Below are 16,944 nucleotides of genomic sequence, written 5' to 3' on the forward strand. Positions count from 1 at the left end.
TTGGGTGATCATGGCCGTTTACATATATTGTAGCTGCGGAGATTTTCTCGTTTGGGCTAGCAAGGAAAATCTTTGTCTTTTCTGAGTTTAATTTCAGCCAGTCAGATTCAGGTCAGTACTGTCAAGGCCTTCAGGGGGTTCGGATAATCCCCAGCCCCAGAGGCCTGCTTTTTATTTCCTTTCTTTGTTTCCTTTTTGTTTAATGCAGTTTGATTTGTTGAGTACACAGCTAACCAAAAGTAAACAAAAAAAATGTAAAAAGCAGAGCTGTAGAGCCAGGGATTCACTGAATCCCCTGAAAGCCTCACCGCATGCCACAGGGATCTAGCAAGGGTTTTGTTTGATTGGGATCCTGCCTATAAGACTGAGAAAACTACAAAAGATATGTAAGGTGTGCAAACAGATTTTGATGTTTGCAAAAGGAGTTTCACTCGATTTCAAGAGAAGTTTTAATAACTTTTCTAAAATTCCCTGCTAAGTAGGGAAGGGGTAAATTACTGACAGAAGATGGCTACTAAGATCTAATGGTTAATAATTAGACAATTCCAGTAGCTGTTCTGCTGATGTGCTAATCCGAGGTCGCAGAGAGTTTAAGACGGCTTTACACTGGCATTTTGGGTCTTTATTGCATCGGTTTCCCAGTCTACAAGGATGTTAGGAAGGATTCTGTTGCTAGCTTTCACCCTGGCTACCCAGGCTCATTCGGAGCTTTGTTCATCAAGTAAGTTATCTGGATGGGCGCCTGCTCTTCACGTGGAGATGCGTGAAGACCCTGTGTGTCTCTTCAAGAGACGGATTTATTGTACAACGCTTTCAAAACATTTTCCTCCCTTGAATTTTTCCCGATCCAGGATAAATGCGTCTCGGTGTGTGAAGTCAGACAAGCCAGTGTGTTTTGAGTATTCCCGGAGCCCGTGATGGCATGTTCGTACAATTGCCCCAAAGCGTGTACGAGCTAGGCTGTCGAAATGGAAAGTTTGGGAAAGCAGTTTCCTCTCTGCGTCAATGGTGAATGTAACTTAGATTCTCATATTGTGATTTTTTTTTTCCTGTCATTTGCTTTCATTTTCCCAGATATATCAACAAATGCTATCAAAGTGCGGATTAGTCTCAAAACAGCTCTGGGAAGTGAAGCAGTAAGTTTTCTTACTCTTTTCTCTGCATGTCTCATCTAATACCACAAGATCTAATACCGCAAGATCTAAAAGTAAAGAGCGTTAATGTCTAGACATCTCAGTTGTTGAGCAGCCATTTGACTACCAAAATGTTCCTTAAAAGTCTGGGTGTAAGTATGTTTAGAAATATGTTATATTTTCTTTGTATTTCATGGTAAAAGCATGAAGCAAAGTTGGTGTTACTTTCATTCCCTGCGTGTGATGAGATTTGAAAACTAAAGGATCCTTTTATTATTATTATTATTTTATTTCTTATATACCGCCAAAGCCGTAGTAGTTCAAGGTGGTTTACAATAAAGAAGGGCTGGACAATCAGCGAATAGTTACAAACAGTGAATACAGATACAGATATGCGAATAGATACTATTAGTGAATACAGATATAACAAGGAATCAGCGAATATGGTTTACAACAGAGAAGGGCAGGTCAATCAGCGAGATGTTACAGTCAGCGAATACAGATACAATAAATATGCGAGTGCGGGGGAATGTGCGAAATATGAGGGACAAAAGTGGATGGGCAGGGCGAAGGGTAGGGAACGAGAACCTAGGGAGCAGGGGAGGGAGGGAGGGAGGGCTAGGTTGTAGTTCGGTTGAATAGGCTAGTTTTTAATAATTTCCTGAAGTTTAGGTAGGATGAGGAGTGCGAAATAATTCTATGCCATGGTAAGCAATTCCAAATATTTACTACAGCTTAAAATGGCATTCGCGGGATGCAAGCGGGTATCCCGCGGTAACTGCCAAATCGGCGTGCACTAACCACATGCTAGCAAATACATCGATTTATTTTTCTTGGAGAAGGCATGTTGCGGGGCAGAGAGAGGATGTGTCTGCACTAATCAGTTACTGTATCTACATTACCACGCGCTAATTAGCACAGGATTACCGCATGAGCCCATGCCATCTACAAAATAGGTGTCAGTAAATGCTCATTTGGCAATGTTTGTTAATGGCTGCGTGCTAATGACAACATTAGCCCAATGCTATTAGTACAAAAAACTGAAATTTGGCCATTTTACTGCTACAGTAAAAATCCATGCAAGGGTGCGCTAAGACCACTTTTTACCTCAGCTTAGAAAAAGAACTCCCCCCCAAAAAAAATAATACAGTATAAGTGAATGGCATTCTCCACAAAGGGTCCTATTTATGTGTACATGATTTTTTTTATTATTATTATGGCTCAGTTTAATTACGTACACTCATTCTTTAAAGATAAGCCCAGAATTAAAAGGGACGCCAAACACTACCAGCCTCCTTTCATCCTCGGGGCAACTGACCACTGTCCCTTCCAGCCCTCTGTTTTCCATTATAGAAATTTCCTCCAGACACAGGAAGGGGGAAGGGGAAAGGGGGCATGAAGCTGGTGTCTCATTATATGAACTCCTTCCTAAATATGTCAAGGATCATTGCTTACATTCACTTCCTTTGCAGCATCTTTCACACTCAGATATACAGTATTGACATCATTGCTGACGATTCGCATGTTGGATATCAGGAATTTGGGGGAATATAAATGGATTGAAACAATAAAAATGCTTTCTTGCAGAGGATTGTGTTACTGTGCAGTCCGTTTTTGTCTGAAAAATTTAATGATACAGCCTGACGATCGCCAAGTGGTTATGACATTCAGGGCTGTGGAGTCGATAGATAAATGTTCCGACTCCGACTCCTCAGTTTTTTGTACTTCAGACTCTAACTCCAGGTACCTGAAATTTCCTCCGACTCCGACTCCTCAACTCCGACTCTGACTCAACAGCCCTGATGACATTCTCAGATTGCATGACCCCTGACACATACTCTTAACAGCCGAAACACAGGTCCTATTTTACAAAGCTGCACTAGCGGCTGCTGAGCGGTAACGGCCCCGAAGCCCAAAGAGATTTAAAGGGCTTCGGGGCTGTTGCCGCGCGGCTTTGTAAAACAGACTGACAGTGCCGTGTTAGGTTTTTATGTGGTTGTCTTGTGGAGACTTCAGTAAAGTTGCCATTTTTTGTTATGGAAGCTTCGGATGATCAGACCTTATTTCATTTTCGATGCATTTAGAATTTCGGTCCATTCCTTAGTTTTAAGTAGTCTAGAGACTATTGTAACCTGATATATTTAGCTACAAGTAAAAAAAAAAAAAAAACATCAAAAGGATGCAGATCATCCAAAATACAGCCGTCAGATTGATATTCAACTTAAATAAATTCGATCATGTTTCAGAATACTATCAAAGTTTACACTGGCTGCAGATAGAGTACTTTTTAAATTTGGTTGCACGCCTCTGCTGCTGCTGGAAAGGAAGGATGTGTATCATAGCTTGCGCAGAAAGCGAGAGTTTCTTCGGATTTGGGATTCTTATCTCTATTCCTTATCGCCAAGGGCTCGAAGTGACATTTTGAATTCCTTGTGAACCTCTCCATGGCCAGAGCTCTCTTTATTGTTCTCACTGGGGTGCCAGGGGTGCGTGGGAGTCCTTGTACCTTTGTTCCTTTGGGTTTTTGTTTGTTTTTTTTTGGGGGGAGGGGGTTTCCTCTTTCTTCAGTGTTGGAATTTTGCTTCTAGTCCTTGGCAGTGGGTTATCAGAGTCCAAGCCTACTGCTCTAAGATTTTTCCTTGCTTTTGGATCGGGAGGTTTGGAGTGGGGAAGGTTTGGGTGGGGGTGGTTGGATCTGCTGCTTTGTATTTGGATTTTCCTACTGTTCTCTATTGTTGGCATTTGTTGGTTGGATTTTTGTTGTTTGAAAATAAAAAATTGATTCAACCTAAATTTGGCTGCACGCATTATAAGAAAATAAATGATCTGGTTCTGATTTATCTTCCTGATCATTTTAAATTTGCAGGAACTTCACGGTCTATTACGGTATATGAATAAAATTTTATGTTATGTTATGTTATGTTACCTTGCACTCTGTACGAGGCTCTAGATTATCTGAATTTCCATCAGTAAAGGGTTGCCAATATAAAAGATTTTTGTATCAAATATTGGCTTATCAGGCGGCCTTTTGGGATCGTAATTTTGGCACATCGTTTCTAACATCTGACTCATATTTAAGCTTTAGAAAATCATTAAAGATTTACTAAATAAGCTGAATTGTATTTCACTGCAAATGTGCAGGATCTTGGAATTGTGAACCACACAGAACCGCAAGGAAGATGCGGTATATAAATTATTTATTATGTTATGTTATGATTTAATCTTCTGTTTCTCCTCTGGTCTTCATTGCAAGTCCATTGCTCCAACCTACTCTTTTATCGTTCTGCCTATCTTCAGGTAGTTCCCAACCAGCTCTAATGCCCATTCCATTGTATCACAAACTGTGTGCCATAGCATATTCCAGGTGTGTCATGAGATGTTGGCGAGCAGGAGAGATGCCATCACTGGCCGACTGCTTATAGGATATGCTTCTCATGGCGACAGGCACATCAGTAGTCAGTCAGCTGGCGCCTGTGCTTCTCCTCCTTGCCGGCGCCTCTGCTCCATTTCCTCACCTTTCCGTCTGCAGCACCTCCCCCCCCCCCTTCCACCTGCAATAATAGGAGGCTCAGGGTAGTGCTGCACTGCTGTCCGATTCGCCAATTCGAATCGATTCACTTTAAAAAAAAAAAATCAGACTCACCAATTCAGTGAGTCCCGACTCCAGACATATACCGCCAGGCCTCTTAAGTAGCAGAAGCAGCGGTGGTGGTGACTGGCTTGGCAGACGCAGCGCGGTGAAAAGGCTTTGCCTGGCCTACCCCGCCGGGGTCTTCCCTTTGCCACATCACTGATGATCAAGTTTCAAGTTTATTAAAAAAAATTTTATTCCAATTTCTAGGCGGTGTACAGCAATAATAAAAAAGATGTCATTAAAAGAACAAGATAAATTAGAATTAAAATATTATACAAACCAATGTTGGATTAGTAGACATTTACAAAACACGTATACCAACTGCACACAATTGGGGAAAAAGGACTGAACTACAATATTTGAAGAAAGCACACTTAAGGGTAAAACAATAGGTAAGGGTAGGGACAATAGTTGATTTAGTCCTAAAAAGGACAGTTTTATCCAAAAGCATCTTCAAATAAAAATGTTTTGAGTTTTGCTTTAAATTGCTTTATCGACGATTCCATTCATAAGTGATTAGGCAGCGAATTCCAAAGGGAAGGTTCAGTGACGGCGAAATTATTGAATCTCAATGATGCCACTGATGACGTGGCAGGCAGGCTGCAAGAAGCCTGTTCAGCATGCTGCCTTTGTAAAGATGGTCACCGCCACCATTGCTGCTACTTTAGGAGGCCCGAAGGGGGGTGGGAGGTCAGTCGGGAGGTGCTGTACAGGGAAATAGGAGGGATGGAAAGCTGCTGCACAGGGGGATGGGAGGGGGGGATGAAAAGCTGCTGCACAGAGGGACAGGAAAGAGGAAAGTTGCTGGGGGGAGGAGGGGAGAGAGGAAGAATTGGTGGAGATAGAATGGAGGAGAGGAAGGGATAGAAAGGGGTGAGAGGGAGATGGTGGAGGATAGTGAGACATGCTTGGAGAAGAGAGAGGGAGAAATGTTGGACATAGGGTAGAGGGCAGGGAGAGATGATACATGGGGAGAAAGAAATGGTGCACATGATAATGGAGGGGAGGAAGGGAGAGATGATACATGGAGGGGAACAGAGAGGTTTGATCCAGGGCACAAGGCAGGGAGAGAGAGAGATGTAGACGGTGGGAAACAGAAATGTTGGATATGGCAGTGGAAGGGATGGTACAGAGATGGAAAATGGATGGTGAGCAAGGAGAAAGAAGAAAATGTCAAATGAGCAGGAGACCCTGGTGAGTGAGTTAACAGAAGACAGACAGAAACCAGAGCCTGGGACCAACACGATTTGAATAATAAAATGACCAGACAACAAAAGGTAGAAAAATCATTTTATTTTCTTTTTTTCTGATTACAATATATCAGATTTGAAATGTGTATGCTGCCAGAGCTGGTGTTAGACAGTGAGCGTGAGCTAGGACCTAACAGAGAGAGGAAAAGTCTTTTTTGCTTATTTTGTTTACACTACAGTGCCGGTGTGGGGCTGGAGAAGGGAAAGGGGGTTGTGGTGGGTGAAGAGGCTACAAAATAAACCCACCAGGACATTTGAACAAAAGAAAAAGCCCTGTTGGGCAGGAAAAGTGAATTGAATTGAATCAAAAAATCAATTCAATAGGCCAAATCGAATTGAAACCAAAATATTTTTCCTAAACCGGGCAGCACTAGCTCAGGGCTGCGGCTGGAGGACATCCGCGCATGTGTGGAAGTTGGTGAGATGACATCACGCACGTGTGTGATGTCATTGTGTTGACATCCACGCATTTTTGGAGTGCCTCCAGCCATAGCACTTAATACCACACAAACGACTTAAAACCGCTCGCTCCTTCCCACTTCCCAATACCATTTGCCAATACTTTCCCGATTCCCCAAAGCAACCTCATCTACTCCTTATCTCCTCTAGAAATTACCAGATATCTTCTTCTTGTAATACGTTTTTTGTAATTCTTTTGTAATCCGCCTTGAACCGCAAGGCAATGGCGGAATAGAAATCTCTAATGTAATGTAATGGCTTAAAAAATTTTCAAACTAAATGTATCAAGGGATACAATCGTATATAATAGCAATAATATAATCCAAAACGTATTGTAAATTATATTTAGTAGAAGGGCTTCACTCATACCACATAGAAAAAAATACAGACATAACACAATCTTATGTGAAAAAATAAATACAAAAAACGGAGAAAAACAAAACTCAATTGCAAGCAGCTGGGACTACACAAGTACCCTAAGCCACTTGCATCATTACTGGATTGTGAAAAAACTCCGTACAATTATAAATCATTCATGTGCAATATTTTCATTCATGTGCAACAAAGCTTATATTCTTAGTGTTCCGTTGATCTTCAAATATCCAAAATGGTGAAAGAGAGCCCAATCTATCTAAAATATAGGAGAAAGCAACAACTCCAATTCACACTTTTAACAGGTTCTAACGGCGTGGAATCAGAAGTACTAGTGTCAGATCTAGAAAGGTATCACTTATCTAAAGATGTTCTAAACCAAAATCTTCTCATTTTTTTTCTATGTGGTATGAATGAAGCCCTTCTACTAAATATAATTTACAATACGTTTTGGATTATATTAAAAAATTTGCGACACTGTCCTACACGTTGATTGAACAATGGCCTAATTAGAAATTGACAGTACGGTTACTGCGCTAGTTCACTTAAAATTGTAGCAATAAAGGATAAACAACTCAAAAGAAGAATATAATATGATAGCATTCTATTGGACTTCTTTAGTAGACATATAAGTTGGGAATTGATAAATGTGATTCAAAGCTAGAGCGTGCTGTATCGAGGTGGAAGAGGATCTCTTTTTCCTTAAAGGACCCACGGTAACAAGAGGGCATCCATTGAAAATCAGGGGTGGGAAATTTCATGGCGACACCAGAAAATATTTCTTCACCGAAAGGGTGGTTGACCGCTGGAATAATCTTCCACAACAGGTAATTGAGGCCAGCAGCGTGCCAGATTTTAAGAAAAGATGGGATTGGCATGTGGGATCTCTTCATGGAGGTAGTTAGGGGGTGGGCCATTAGTGTGGGCAGACTAGATGGGCCGTGGCCCTTTTCTGCTGTCATTTTCTATGTTTCTATTGTCCTCATGCTTTCTTTACAGTATACCTGGAATACGAATGAAGAATATCTCTTTAAGTCTATGATAGCCTTCGCCCTGAGGAGCGTGGAGTCACAAAGTCAATATCAGTGAGTAAACCTTAACGTATACCGGTAGACACTGTATTCACCAGGTACGTAAAGACCCAGTTCTATAATTGTGGTACCTTTGTTTGGTTTCACTTTCTTTCTTTCTTTACCCCCCCCCCCACCCACCTCTTTCCTTTACTAAACCGCGATAGTGGTTTTTAGCGTAGGGAGCCACGCCGAATGCTGCGCACTGCTCCCGACGCTCATAGGAAGAGTGAAAGGTTAATTAACCTATTTATTGTCTTCTCTATCCTTCCATTCTAAACAGATTACCCCCCCCCCCCCAAAAAAAAAAAAAAAAAAAAATTCAAACATGCATAATTTAAATGACAAATAAAACAATATCAAAAGGGTGTAGATGGGCTGGAGTAGGTTTTGACGGAGATTTCGGCAGTTGGAACCCAAGCACAGTACCGGGTAGAGCTTTGGATTCTTGCCCAGAAATAGCTAAGAAGGAAAAAAATTTAGACTGAATCAGGTTGGGCAGACTGGATGGACCATTCGGGTCTTTGTCTGCCGTCATCTACTATGTTACTATGTAAAAGCCACAAAAATATAAAAAGTAAGATAAAAAGGCAGTGTGATTTATTTTTCTTTTCAATGTTTCAAACAATACAAAGGAAAAAAAGCAACCCCACGGGCAAACTATAGAAACAAGAAACTGGTCAGACCACTGTGTGAACAAATACGTTTATGTCAAAGATATGTAGGTCCTTTTATTAAGGTGCGCTAGCAGGAAATTACTGCGCGCTACACCAATGCTGGCTCAATGCTGGCATTAAGGTCTAGCGTGCGCAGCAATTCAGCACGCGCTATTCCATGCGTTAAAGCCCTAATGCACTTTTGTAAAAGGAGCCCTAAGGTGCGCTAACCGATTTAGCGCGCGCAAACTGATTTAGCACATGCTAACGCATGCATATTAGTTTATGGCCACGTTAGCGTTTAGCGTACGCTAATTCGATTAGCGCGTGCTAAATCTGTTAGCACACCTTAGTAAAAGGGGATAATTTTCAGTTAAAATTTGCACAGGCATACATATACACTTCTCCCTCTGTATTCGCGGTTTCAGCACTTGTGGTTTCGATTATTCACGGTGTTTAGCTTGCTGGCTCCTCCCCCCAAATTACATCAGCTTGCATTGAGAAATCGCTGATTCCAAGCGTTTACAGAGAAAATTGCCGATTCCCAGCATTTTCTTCGCCGTGTTTTGCCTCTCTTTCAGGAACAGTCCAGGTCTCCCACCATGTTATTTGCAGTTTCACCATATTCATGATGGTTTTTTAATAGAAAACAGCGAATAGCATTTGAAAAAGTTATTCACGGTTTTTCTGTATTTGCGGTTCTGTTAATCCCCCATCACAGCGAATACGGAGGGAGAAGTGTAGACAAAACAAAACGTGGCAGGCATGTAAAAGTCCCTTGTAATAGAGCATATACTGGACCCCAATATGGTCCGTGTTTCAGCCACAGGGGCCTTCCTCAGGGGCGTAAAAGTAGCCCATTAGATGGCGCCAAATGAGTTTACTTGCAGAAAAGCACACAGAGGTGCCTGCCGCCTAGTGCAATGTGGAAAATGCCAACGCGATGCCAGGAAAATGCTGTGATAATCTCGAACCACTGCTAATAGGCGGTTCAAGATTATTGCAAATTTTAACTGAAAATTATATCTTTTAAATAAACGTGTTTGTTCACACAGTGGTCTGATCAGTGTCCCTTCCCCACTTCCTTTTCTTGGTCCTTATTTTGCTTTTCACCATATGTTATCTTAGATTCCTGTGTTATTTTATATTTTTATGGGCTTGAATGTTGTGTCTTTTGATGGTATGTTAGTGTTTATTGTATGCTTTATTGTATTATGTATGTAAGATTGGAACCCGCTTAGTATTGTTGGATGCGCGGGATATAAATATTTTAAATAAATAAATAAAAATGCCTGCATAAATAAGTGAGCCTTAAGTTGTTTCTTAAACCGTGTTATCGAGCTATTGCGTCGTCGTTCAAAAGACAGAGTGTTCCAAGTTTCAAGTTTATTAGGATTTTATATACCGCCTATCAAGGTTATCTAAGCGGTTTTTACAATCAGGTACTCAAGCATTTTCCCTCTCTGTCCCGGTGGGCTCACAATCTATCTAACGTACCTGGGGCAATCGAGCATCTCCTGCCTCATACATTGCGGAATGCTAAACATTGTCCCTTGCGTACCTCATTGCGCATTTGCCTGTCAAAGTGCAAGCAGGGTGTGTAAGCGCTATTCTGTAATGGCGCCTAACTTACATACGGCCAGATTCTACAAAAGCTGCCGAAGTTAGGTGGCGGTAGCTGCCCTACAGCTGCTTAATTTAATTGGATTTAAGTGGCACAATAATTGGTTGTGCCATTATAACCCAATTAAACCCTTGTTTAAAAAAAAAAAGCCACTGCAACGCAGCCTTCGGGATGATGCCTAAGTCCCTGGTGGCTAGTAGCTCATAATGATGCAGAAGCCCAGAAGTGGGCTTTTTCTAGCCAGTGAATTGTAGTTCCTTTCTTCCTAATTTTTAGCCTGTACATCGCATGGTTCTGACGTCAGCCATAGCGATTTAGCAAATACAAATAAAGGAAACAGAATTAAAATGTTGTTCCCTGCTTTGAACCTGATTGATTAGGGATTTGGTATGATACAAATCCTTTACATGGGATGAACACAGAGGATCTAGAATCAGAAAATAATAGTAAATAGTGAAGAACTAAGGCCAGGACTGGGCAGACTTGCACGGTCTGTGTCCGTACATGGCCGTTTGGTGGAGGATGGGCTGGGGAGGGCTTCAGTGACTGGGAGGGTGTAGATGGACTGGAGTTTGCTTTGATGGAGACTTCAGTGATTGGAACCTAAGAACAGGACTGGGCAGAGCTTTGGATTCTTGCCCAGAAATAGCTAAGAAGAAGAAGAAAATTTTTTTAAAAATTTTTTAATTGAATCAGTTTGGGTAGACTGGATGGACCATTCGGGTCTTTATCTGCCGTCATGTACTATGTTACTATAACATGATAAAAACAAAAGGAATTGACCCCAAAATATCCAGAAAGAAGAAAATCCAGAGAAAACCAAAAAAACTCTGTGGAGTGACGATGTTCCTAAATGGACTTTATTTGAAAGTATCAAAGTTCCAAAGGTACACTGAAATCATCCACATAAAAGTAAATCATCCACATAAAAGCCAAGTCCGCTAGGGATACAGGACCCAACACGGGTCCGCGTTTCGACAAAAAGTCTTCTTCAGGGGTCCCTGGGGGTCCTATAAAGGTGAGTACGTGGGAAACAATTGTGTGGTGAGCCGGAAGTGCCCCTTTCTATTGCAAATGCAAGCAGTGTCTCACTTCTGGCTCACCACACAATTGTTTCCCATGTACTCACCTTTATAGGACCCCCAGGGACCCCTGAATAAGACTTTTTGTCGAAACGCGGACCGTGGTGGGTCCTGTATCCCTAGCGGACTAGGTCCTTTAAGGCTGTTATGTGGATGATTTATTTTTATGTGGATGGAATTATTTTTTTGTGGATGATTTCAGTGTACCTTTGGAACTTTGACACTTTCAAATAAAGTCCATTTAGGAACATCGTCACTCCACAGAGATTTTTGGTTTTCACTATAACATGATAAGTCATAGTAGTACATGGATATAGTTGTCTGATTTTAGGGCACATCTATCTCTGGTTTTACTCTTTTGAATGGTGGCAGGGTGACACTTGTCCATTGTGGGGGGAGGGGTCAAAGATCAAAGCAGGTGCTGATATTTACATGCTAGCCATGTTCTCAAATGTTTTGAATGCTAGCATATATGCTGCTGAACCGCTGTTAGGTAATTACTCACATATTTTCGATGACCTTTAGCTTGCAGGTGAGCCCAAATAGCATCTGTAGCAAGGGTGAGGCAAACAAGTAACTTACAGAATAGTATAAGACAGCATTTCCCAAATCTTTTGCACACATGGACTGGCAAATTGGCTCTTAGACTCTTTGTGGACGGCTCCCTCCTTCCGTTGTCCACACCCTCCCTATTCAACTTATGAAAAATATCAGATCTGATGGGGATCCCAAGACCAGCCAGCTGAAGACCTCTCCCTGATGGGGCTGAAAATGCTGCTTTCTACCTCAGCAGTTTGCATCAGCTCCCTGAGCTGCCACATTGGTACCTCGGCATGCTCCATTTTCAGCACATACGAAAAAGCTAAGCAAGTGCTAATGTTGGCACTTCAGTGAGCTCTTGCAGACCGCTGAGGTAGACGGCAGCATTTTCAGTGCCGTTGGAGGGAGGCAGGGCTTGCGATCCCCACCAGCAAACACTAACACATATATTACCATACTATTACGCATACAACATGCACTTCATATGCATTTTTACAAACTGTGCACATCCCCTGAGTGCTATATGCGTGGGTGTTCTTTACCTAAGGTTACCAGATTTTCCGGAACGAAAATGTGGACCCACGGCCCTGCCCCCAGGCCCACCCAGTCCCGCCCGGCACCATTCTGCCCGAGTCACGCCCTGTTCCGCCCGCCAGCCCCACCTTCTCAACCTATTCGCTTGTTGGGAGGGCATCTGCGCATGCGCTGGTGTGACGCGATGACATCACATGCACGCGTGCATGCATGTGACATCACCGCGAGTGCATCTGCGCATTCACAGGTGCCCTCCCGACGTCGCTGCTAGCTGGAAGCTTTTCAAAACCTGGGCAAAGTGCCGTGTTGTGAAAAGCCGTCCTTCTCCCAGCCATGTCCTCGAAAAGGAGGACATGTCCGGAGAAATCCGGACATCTGGTAACCCTGTCTTTACCAGTATATTGCAAAATTAGCGCATTGGTTTATAAGGCTTTATATCGTTTTCTGTTTAGTTGGGGTTTTTTTGCAGGTTTTCTTCACTAATAATGTCTGCAAGAACCCTGAAAAGCCCTTAAAAACAAATGTGTTAGTTTGGCAACTAGCACTTCTTAGAAAAAAAAAATTGGTATAGCATGGGCATGTCATACCGGTTTGTTTTTCAATAGACCCGCAATTTGAATGTGTTTTATACATGGGCGCATTATATGCGTAAAAATACGGTAGCTTATTTTCCACAGACTGGCAAAGCATTTTGCAGATCTTAATCAAAAAATGCTGCAAAATAGCAAAAATATGTAATAATAAAAATAACAAATATTTAAATACTAGTCTTTAAGCCCGTTACATTAAAGGGTGCTAGAATAGATGTGTCTGTCTTTCTTTCTTTCTTTCTGTCTCTCTGTCTCCTTGGCTGCTGTCTGTTTTTCTTTCTGTCTCTCTCTCTCCTTGGCCGCTGTCTGTCTGTCTTTTTTTCTATGTCTCTCTCTCTTTGGCCGCTGGCTGTCTGTCTATCTCTCTCTCTCTTTGGCCGCTGTATGTCTGTGTGTCCTTTTCTGCTGTCTGTCTCCTTGGACGCTGTCTATCTGTCTTTCTTTCTTTCTGTCTATCTGTCTTTCTTTCTTTCTGTCTCTCTGTCTCCTTGGACGTTGTCTGTCTGTCTTTCTTTCTTTCTGTCTCTCTGTCTCCTTGGCTGCTGTCTGTCTTTCTTTCTGTCTCTCTCTCTCCTTGGTCGCTATCTGTCTGTCTTATTTTCTATGTCTCTCTCCTTGGCCGCTGTATGTCTGTCTGTCCTTTTCTGCTGTCTGTCTCCTTGGATGCTGTCTGTCTGTCTTTCTTTCTTTCTGTCTCTCTGTCTCCTTGGCCGCTGTCTGTCTGTCTTTTTTTCTATGTCTCTCTCTCTTTGGCCGCTGGCTGTCTGTCTGTCTTTCTGTCTGTCTCTCTGGCCCCCAGTCTGTCTGTAATTCTTTCTGTCTGTGTCTCTCCCTGGCCCCCTGTCTGTCTGTCTTTCTTTCTTTCTCGCTCCTTGGCCGCTGTCTGTCTGTCCCCCTGTCTGTTTGTCATTCTTTCTGTCTGTGTCTCTCCCTGACCCCCTGCTTATCTCTCTCTGGCTCCCCGAGCAAACCAAGATTGCTGCCTGCCCCCCAGCACACTCCTTCCCCCCAAAGCAGCCCTTTTTCCCTCTCCCCCTCCACTTCCCTGTGCAACAGTAGCAGCTGTACGTCTCGCAGCACCCGTACCCTGTCCGCTTCGTCCAGGCCAAAGGATACCCTCCTGCTGTTGCTCTCGCCACTGCTCCAACCGCTGCACATGCCACAAGCTGCCACACGCCGCATGCACCACAAGCCGCCGTACGGGGGGGGGGGAGAGGAGAAGGAAATGGCTATGCAGAAGGCTGATTTGCAGACTCATTCCCTGTATTTTCTGACTGGAAGAGGAAGTCAGAAAATACCGTGAATAACTGAGTCTGCGAATCGCGAATTCGCGGGGGAACACTGTACTGCAATGGTGCAAAAACCAGCCCAGTGAATGATAGTAAATAAAGGCAGTCACTTATCTAAATGCTGGGAACTGTCACATGATGATTCCAAAAAGCAAATGCACTGCTCTATTATCTCAATAGGTCTCTCAAGCCTCATGCGAGGCTAAGGTGCATGATTATAGTGTAAAATGCCATAAAAAAGTAGGGGGGAGAGGTTTGCATTGAAATTGATTCTGGGATTTTTTTTAGGTAGTTTCTTGTGGGTATTTATTTTCTTGATTACTAGGTGGGAGGGTGGGGGAAAATAATTGCTTATTAATATCTGTAAGTTTATTGTGCTTTTCTTGTAATATTATATGTACATGAATTATTTGCATGCATAATTGTAGTTTGAAAATTTAATAAAGATTTAAAAAAAAAAAAAAAGTGAAAAAGAAAACCCTCTCAAAAAAAAAATCAAAAATAATAAAGTACAACGCTGCAGTCTCATTCGAATTAACCACTCCTCAACTCTGTCCGAGTTTCAAACATGATGTCTTCTTCAGGAGCGATGATGAAAAGGCATCTGATACTTCTTTTGAGATGATTCCCCTCCTAATGGTTTTACCCCCCCCCCCTTTACCGTCCTTTTTTATTAATTTTACTTCGATGCATTTTAAACAAACTTTCCCTCCCCTACTTTCCTCCCGCTTCATGTACGGTAATCCGAATTCGTCTAGTATTTTTTAATATTTGATAAAATATTGCTTTTATTTACCTATTTTAATTGTCCCTTATAATCTTTTTATATTGTACACCGTCTAGACATTTGTTTTGATAGACGGTATATCAAAAATAAAGAAACTTGAAACTTGACCAACTGCCGCTCTCGGCATAAATGAGGCAGCTTAACGCACAGGTCTTCAATCGGAAACCGGCACCAAAGCCGATAAATCAATGGCGGCCAGCAAAAACACTGAGCACCCTTGTACTTTTGACAGTTGAGGGCAAGGGATAGTAACCCCATCGGAACGTATAGGGGGCGTGGCACTATAAAACGAACATATACAACAAAAAATCGTGGCTTACATCATTTGAATTACTTAATCACCTCTGTAGTGCGCTTATTTATTTTGAATGTGTTATAGAGCCAACACACAGTATGGGAAGTTTATGGGATATATTTATAGTTGTTCATGGGAAGTTTATAGTTGTTCATGGGATAAAAAAAAAAGCCTCAGAATTTGGAGCTGTTTTTTTTTTTGTTTTGCTTTTTAAAGTTCAAAGCTTTATTGATTTTATAATATTAGAAATAGCAAAACATTACAAGTGTATATGCTCCGAAAAGCAAAAAATATACACCGGAAGAAAAAAAACACAGCACTCAACTGGCATATCAAATCGCATGGTAAGAAAAGAATTATGCATTTCAGAGAAGGAAGAATAAAAGTAAATACTGTGTTTTAAACGTGATAGATTGAGCACATAAGTAGGAATTTATCCATTCACTTATGCGGTAATTGGATGGTGAGTCCTTCAGTGGGGATTACATCCCTAGAAGGGCTCTGGGTCTCCGAGTATATGTAAATCCCATTACACTGAGTATATAACGTTTTCTAAGGATGTTGAAAATTCCATATATCAATGAAGGATCACTAGTTTACACTCAACATCTAGGTGTAAGCGTTTGCACAAGCCACAGGGCTGGTGTAAGCGTGTTTTCAGCCACTTGTCCTCGTGTTCGTGTCTACATTTCTTTATAGAATAGGCAACACACGTAACCATCGTCTTGATGAGGTCCTCTGCTATAGAACTACCCGCCACACGCCCCTCGAAGGCTTTTCTGCTGATCTAGCAACAGGTGAAGATCTTACAGAAGGCTCCAGTTGTCACATGCCTGAAATCTGGAACTTTAAAAGATTTTGTGGCAAGGCAGCCCAGAAGCGGTCGGCTGGTAGATCGAAAGAGTCCCCGATGAGTTCTTTCTTTTGAATCTTCAGGGCCTCTGACGTGGTGATCTGTAATAACACGGAGCGGGTCTCCTTTTCATTTACGGTGAAAAACCAGGATGGCTCCATCGTTCAGAGCCGTGAGATCGAATTGGCAGTAAGGTAAGTTTCCACTTATTGTACCAGTATTCAGCTGACAGTGGTCTGTGTTTTTATGTTTAACACCGGCTATATGCCTAGATATTCAGTGCTGGGCCATGCCTGGGGAAGTGGCGCCCCTCCCTCCCTCTTCTCCATCCCCTCCTGCCATGTGCACATGCGTGGCCCCTCCCTCTACTTCTTTAATACCTGCTGCTCGCACCGGCGTCGACTCTTTCTCTGATGTCACTTCCTAGGTGCGGGTCCAGGAAGTGATGTCAGAGGAAGAGCCGACACTGGCACGAGCATCAGGTTGGGGGTTGCTGCTCGTGATCCGAACGCTAAAGAGGTACAAGGAAAGGGTAGGGGTGTGCGCGGTAGTGGGGGGCAGAGAAGAAGCAGGGGTGGAGAGGACAGGAGCCGGCGCCCCTACCGAGATGAAGCCTGGGGGAGAATCCCCCCCTTACTACGTCACTCGAGCTATGTCTGAGGCACACCATCAATAGCGCGCAGAACAATTGCGCCTCGACAATTCCGCTCTGACAAATGCATGCACCGACAAGTGCGCGCGTGAAGGGAGCAGGATATTTGGGGCGCAATTGTCAG

The 16,944-nt window shown here is 42.6% G+C and overlaps 1 protein-coding gene across 2 annotated transcripts in view; it reads left to right on the forward strand.

Annotated features, from left to right (window-relative positions):
• The first annotated feature begins 599 nt into the window (after positions 1-599).
• Positions 600-16,944, forward strand: part of CLTRN (collectrin, amino acid transport regulator) — a 30,672-nt gene continuing 14,327 nt past the window's right edge. The window contains exons 1-4 of one of the 2 annotated variants that reach the window (XM_033950514.1): positions 600-721; positions 1,075-1,136; positions 7,848-7,933; positions 16,252-16,362. In XM_033950514.1, the coding sequence (XP_033806405.1) occupies positions 652-721; positions 1,075-1,136; positions 7,848-7,933; positions 16,252-16,362 (329 nt within the window). In that variant the 5' untranslated portion in view covers positions 600-651. The remainder of the gene's footprint in view (positions 722-1,074; positions 1,137-7,847; positions 7,934-16,251; positions 16,363-16,944) is intronic. The other variant, XM_033950515.1, reaches the window with a different exon arrangement.

The sequence above is a fragment of the Geotrypetes seraphini genome, chromosome 6 (genome assembly GCF_902459505.1).
Source record: "Geotrypetes seraphini chromosome 6, aGeoSer1.1, whole genome shotgun sequence".
NCBI classification, from domain to species: domain Eukaryota; kingdom Metazoa; phylum Chordata; class Amphibia; order Gymnophiona; family Dermophiidae; genus Geotrypetes; species Geotrypetes seraphini.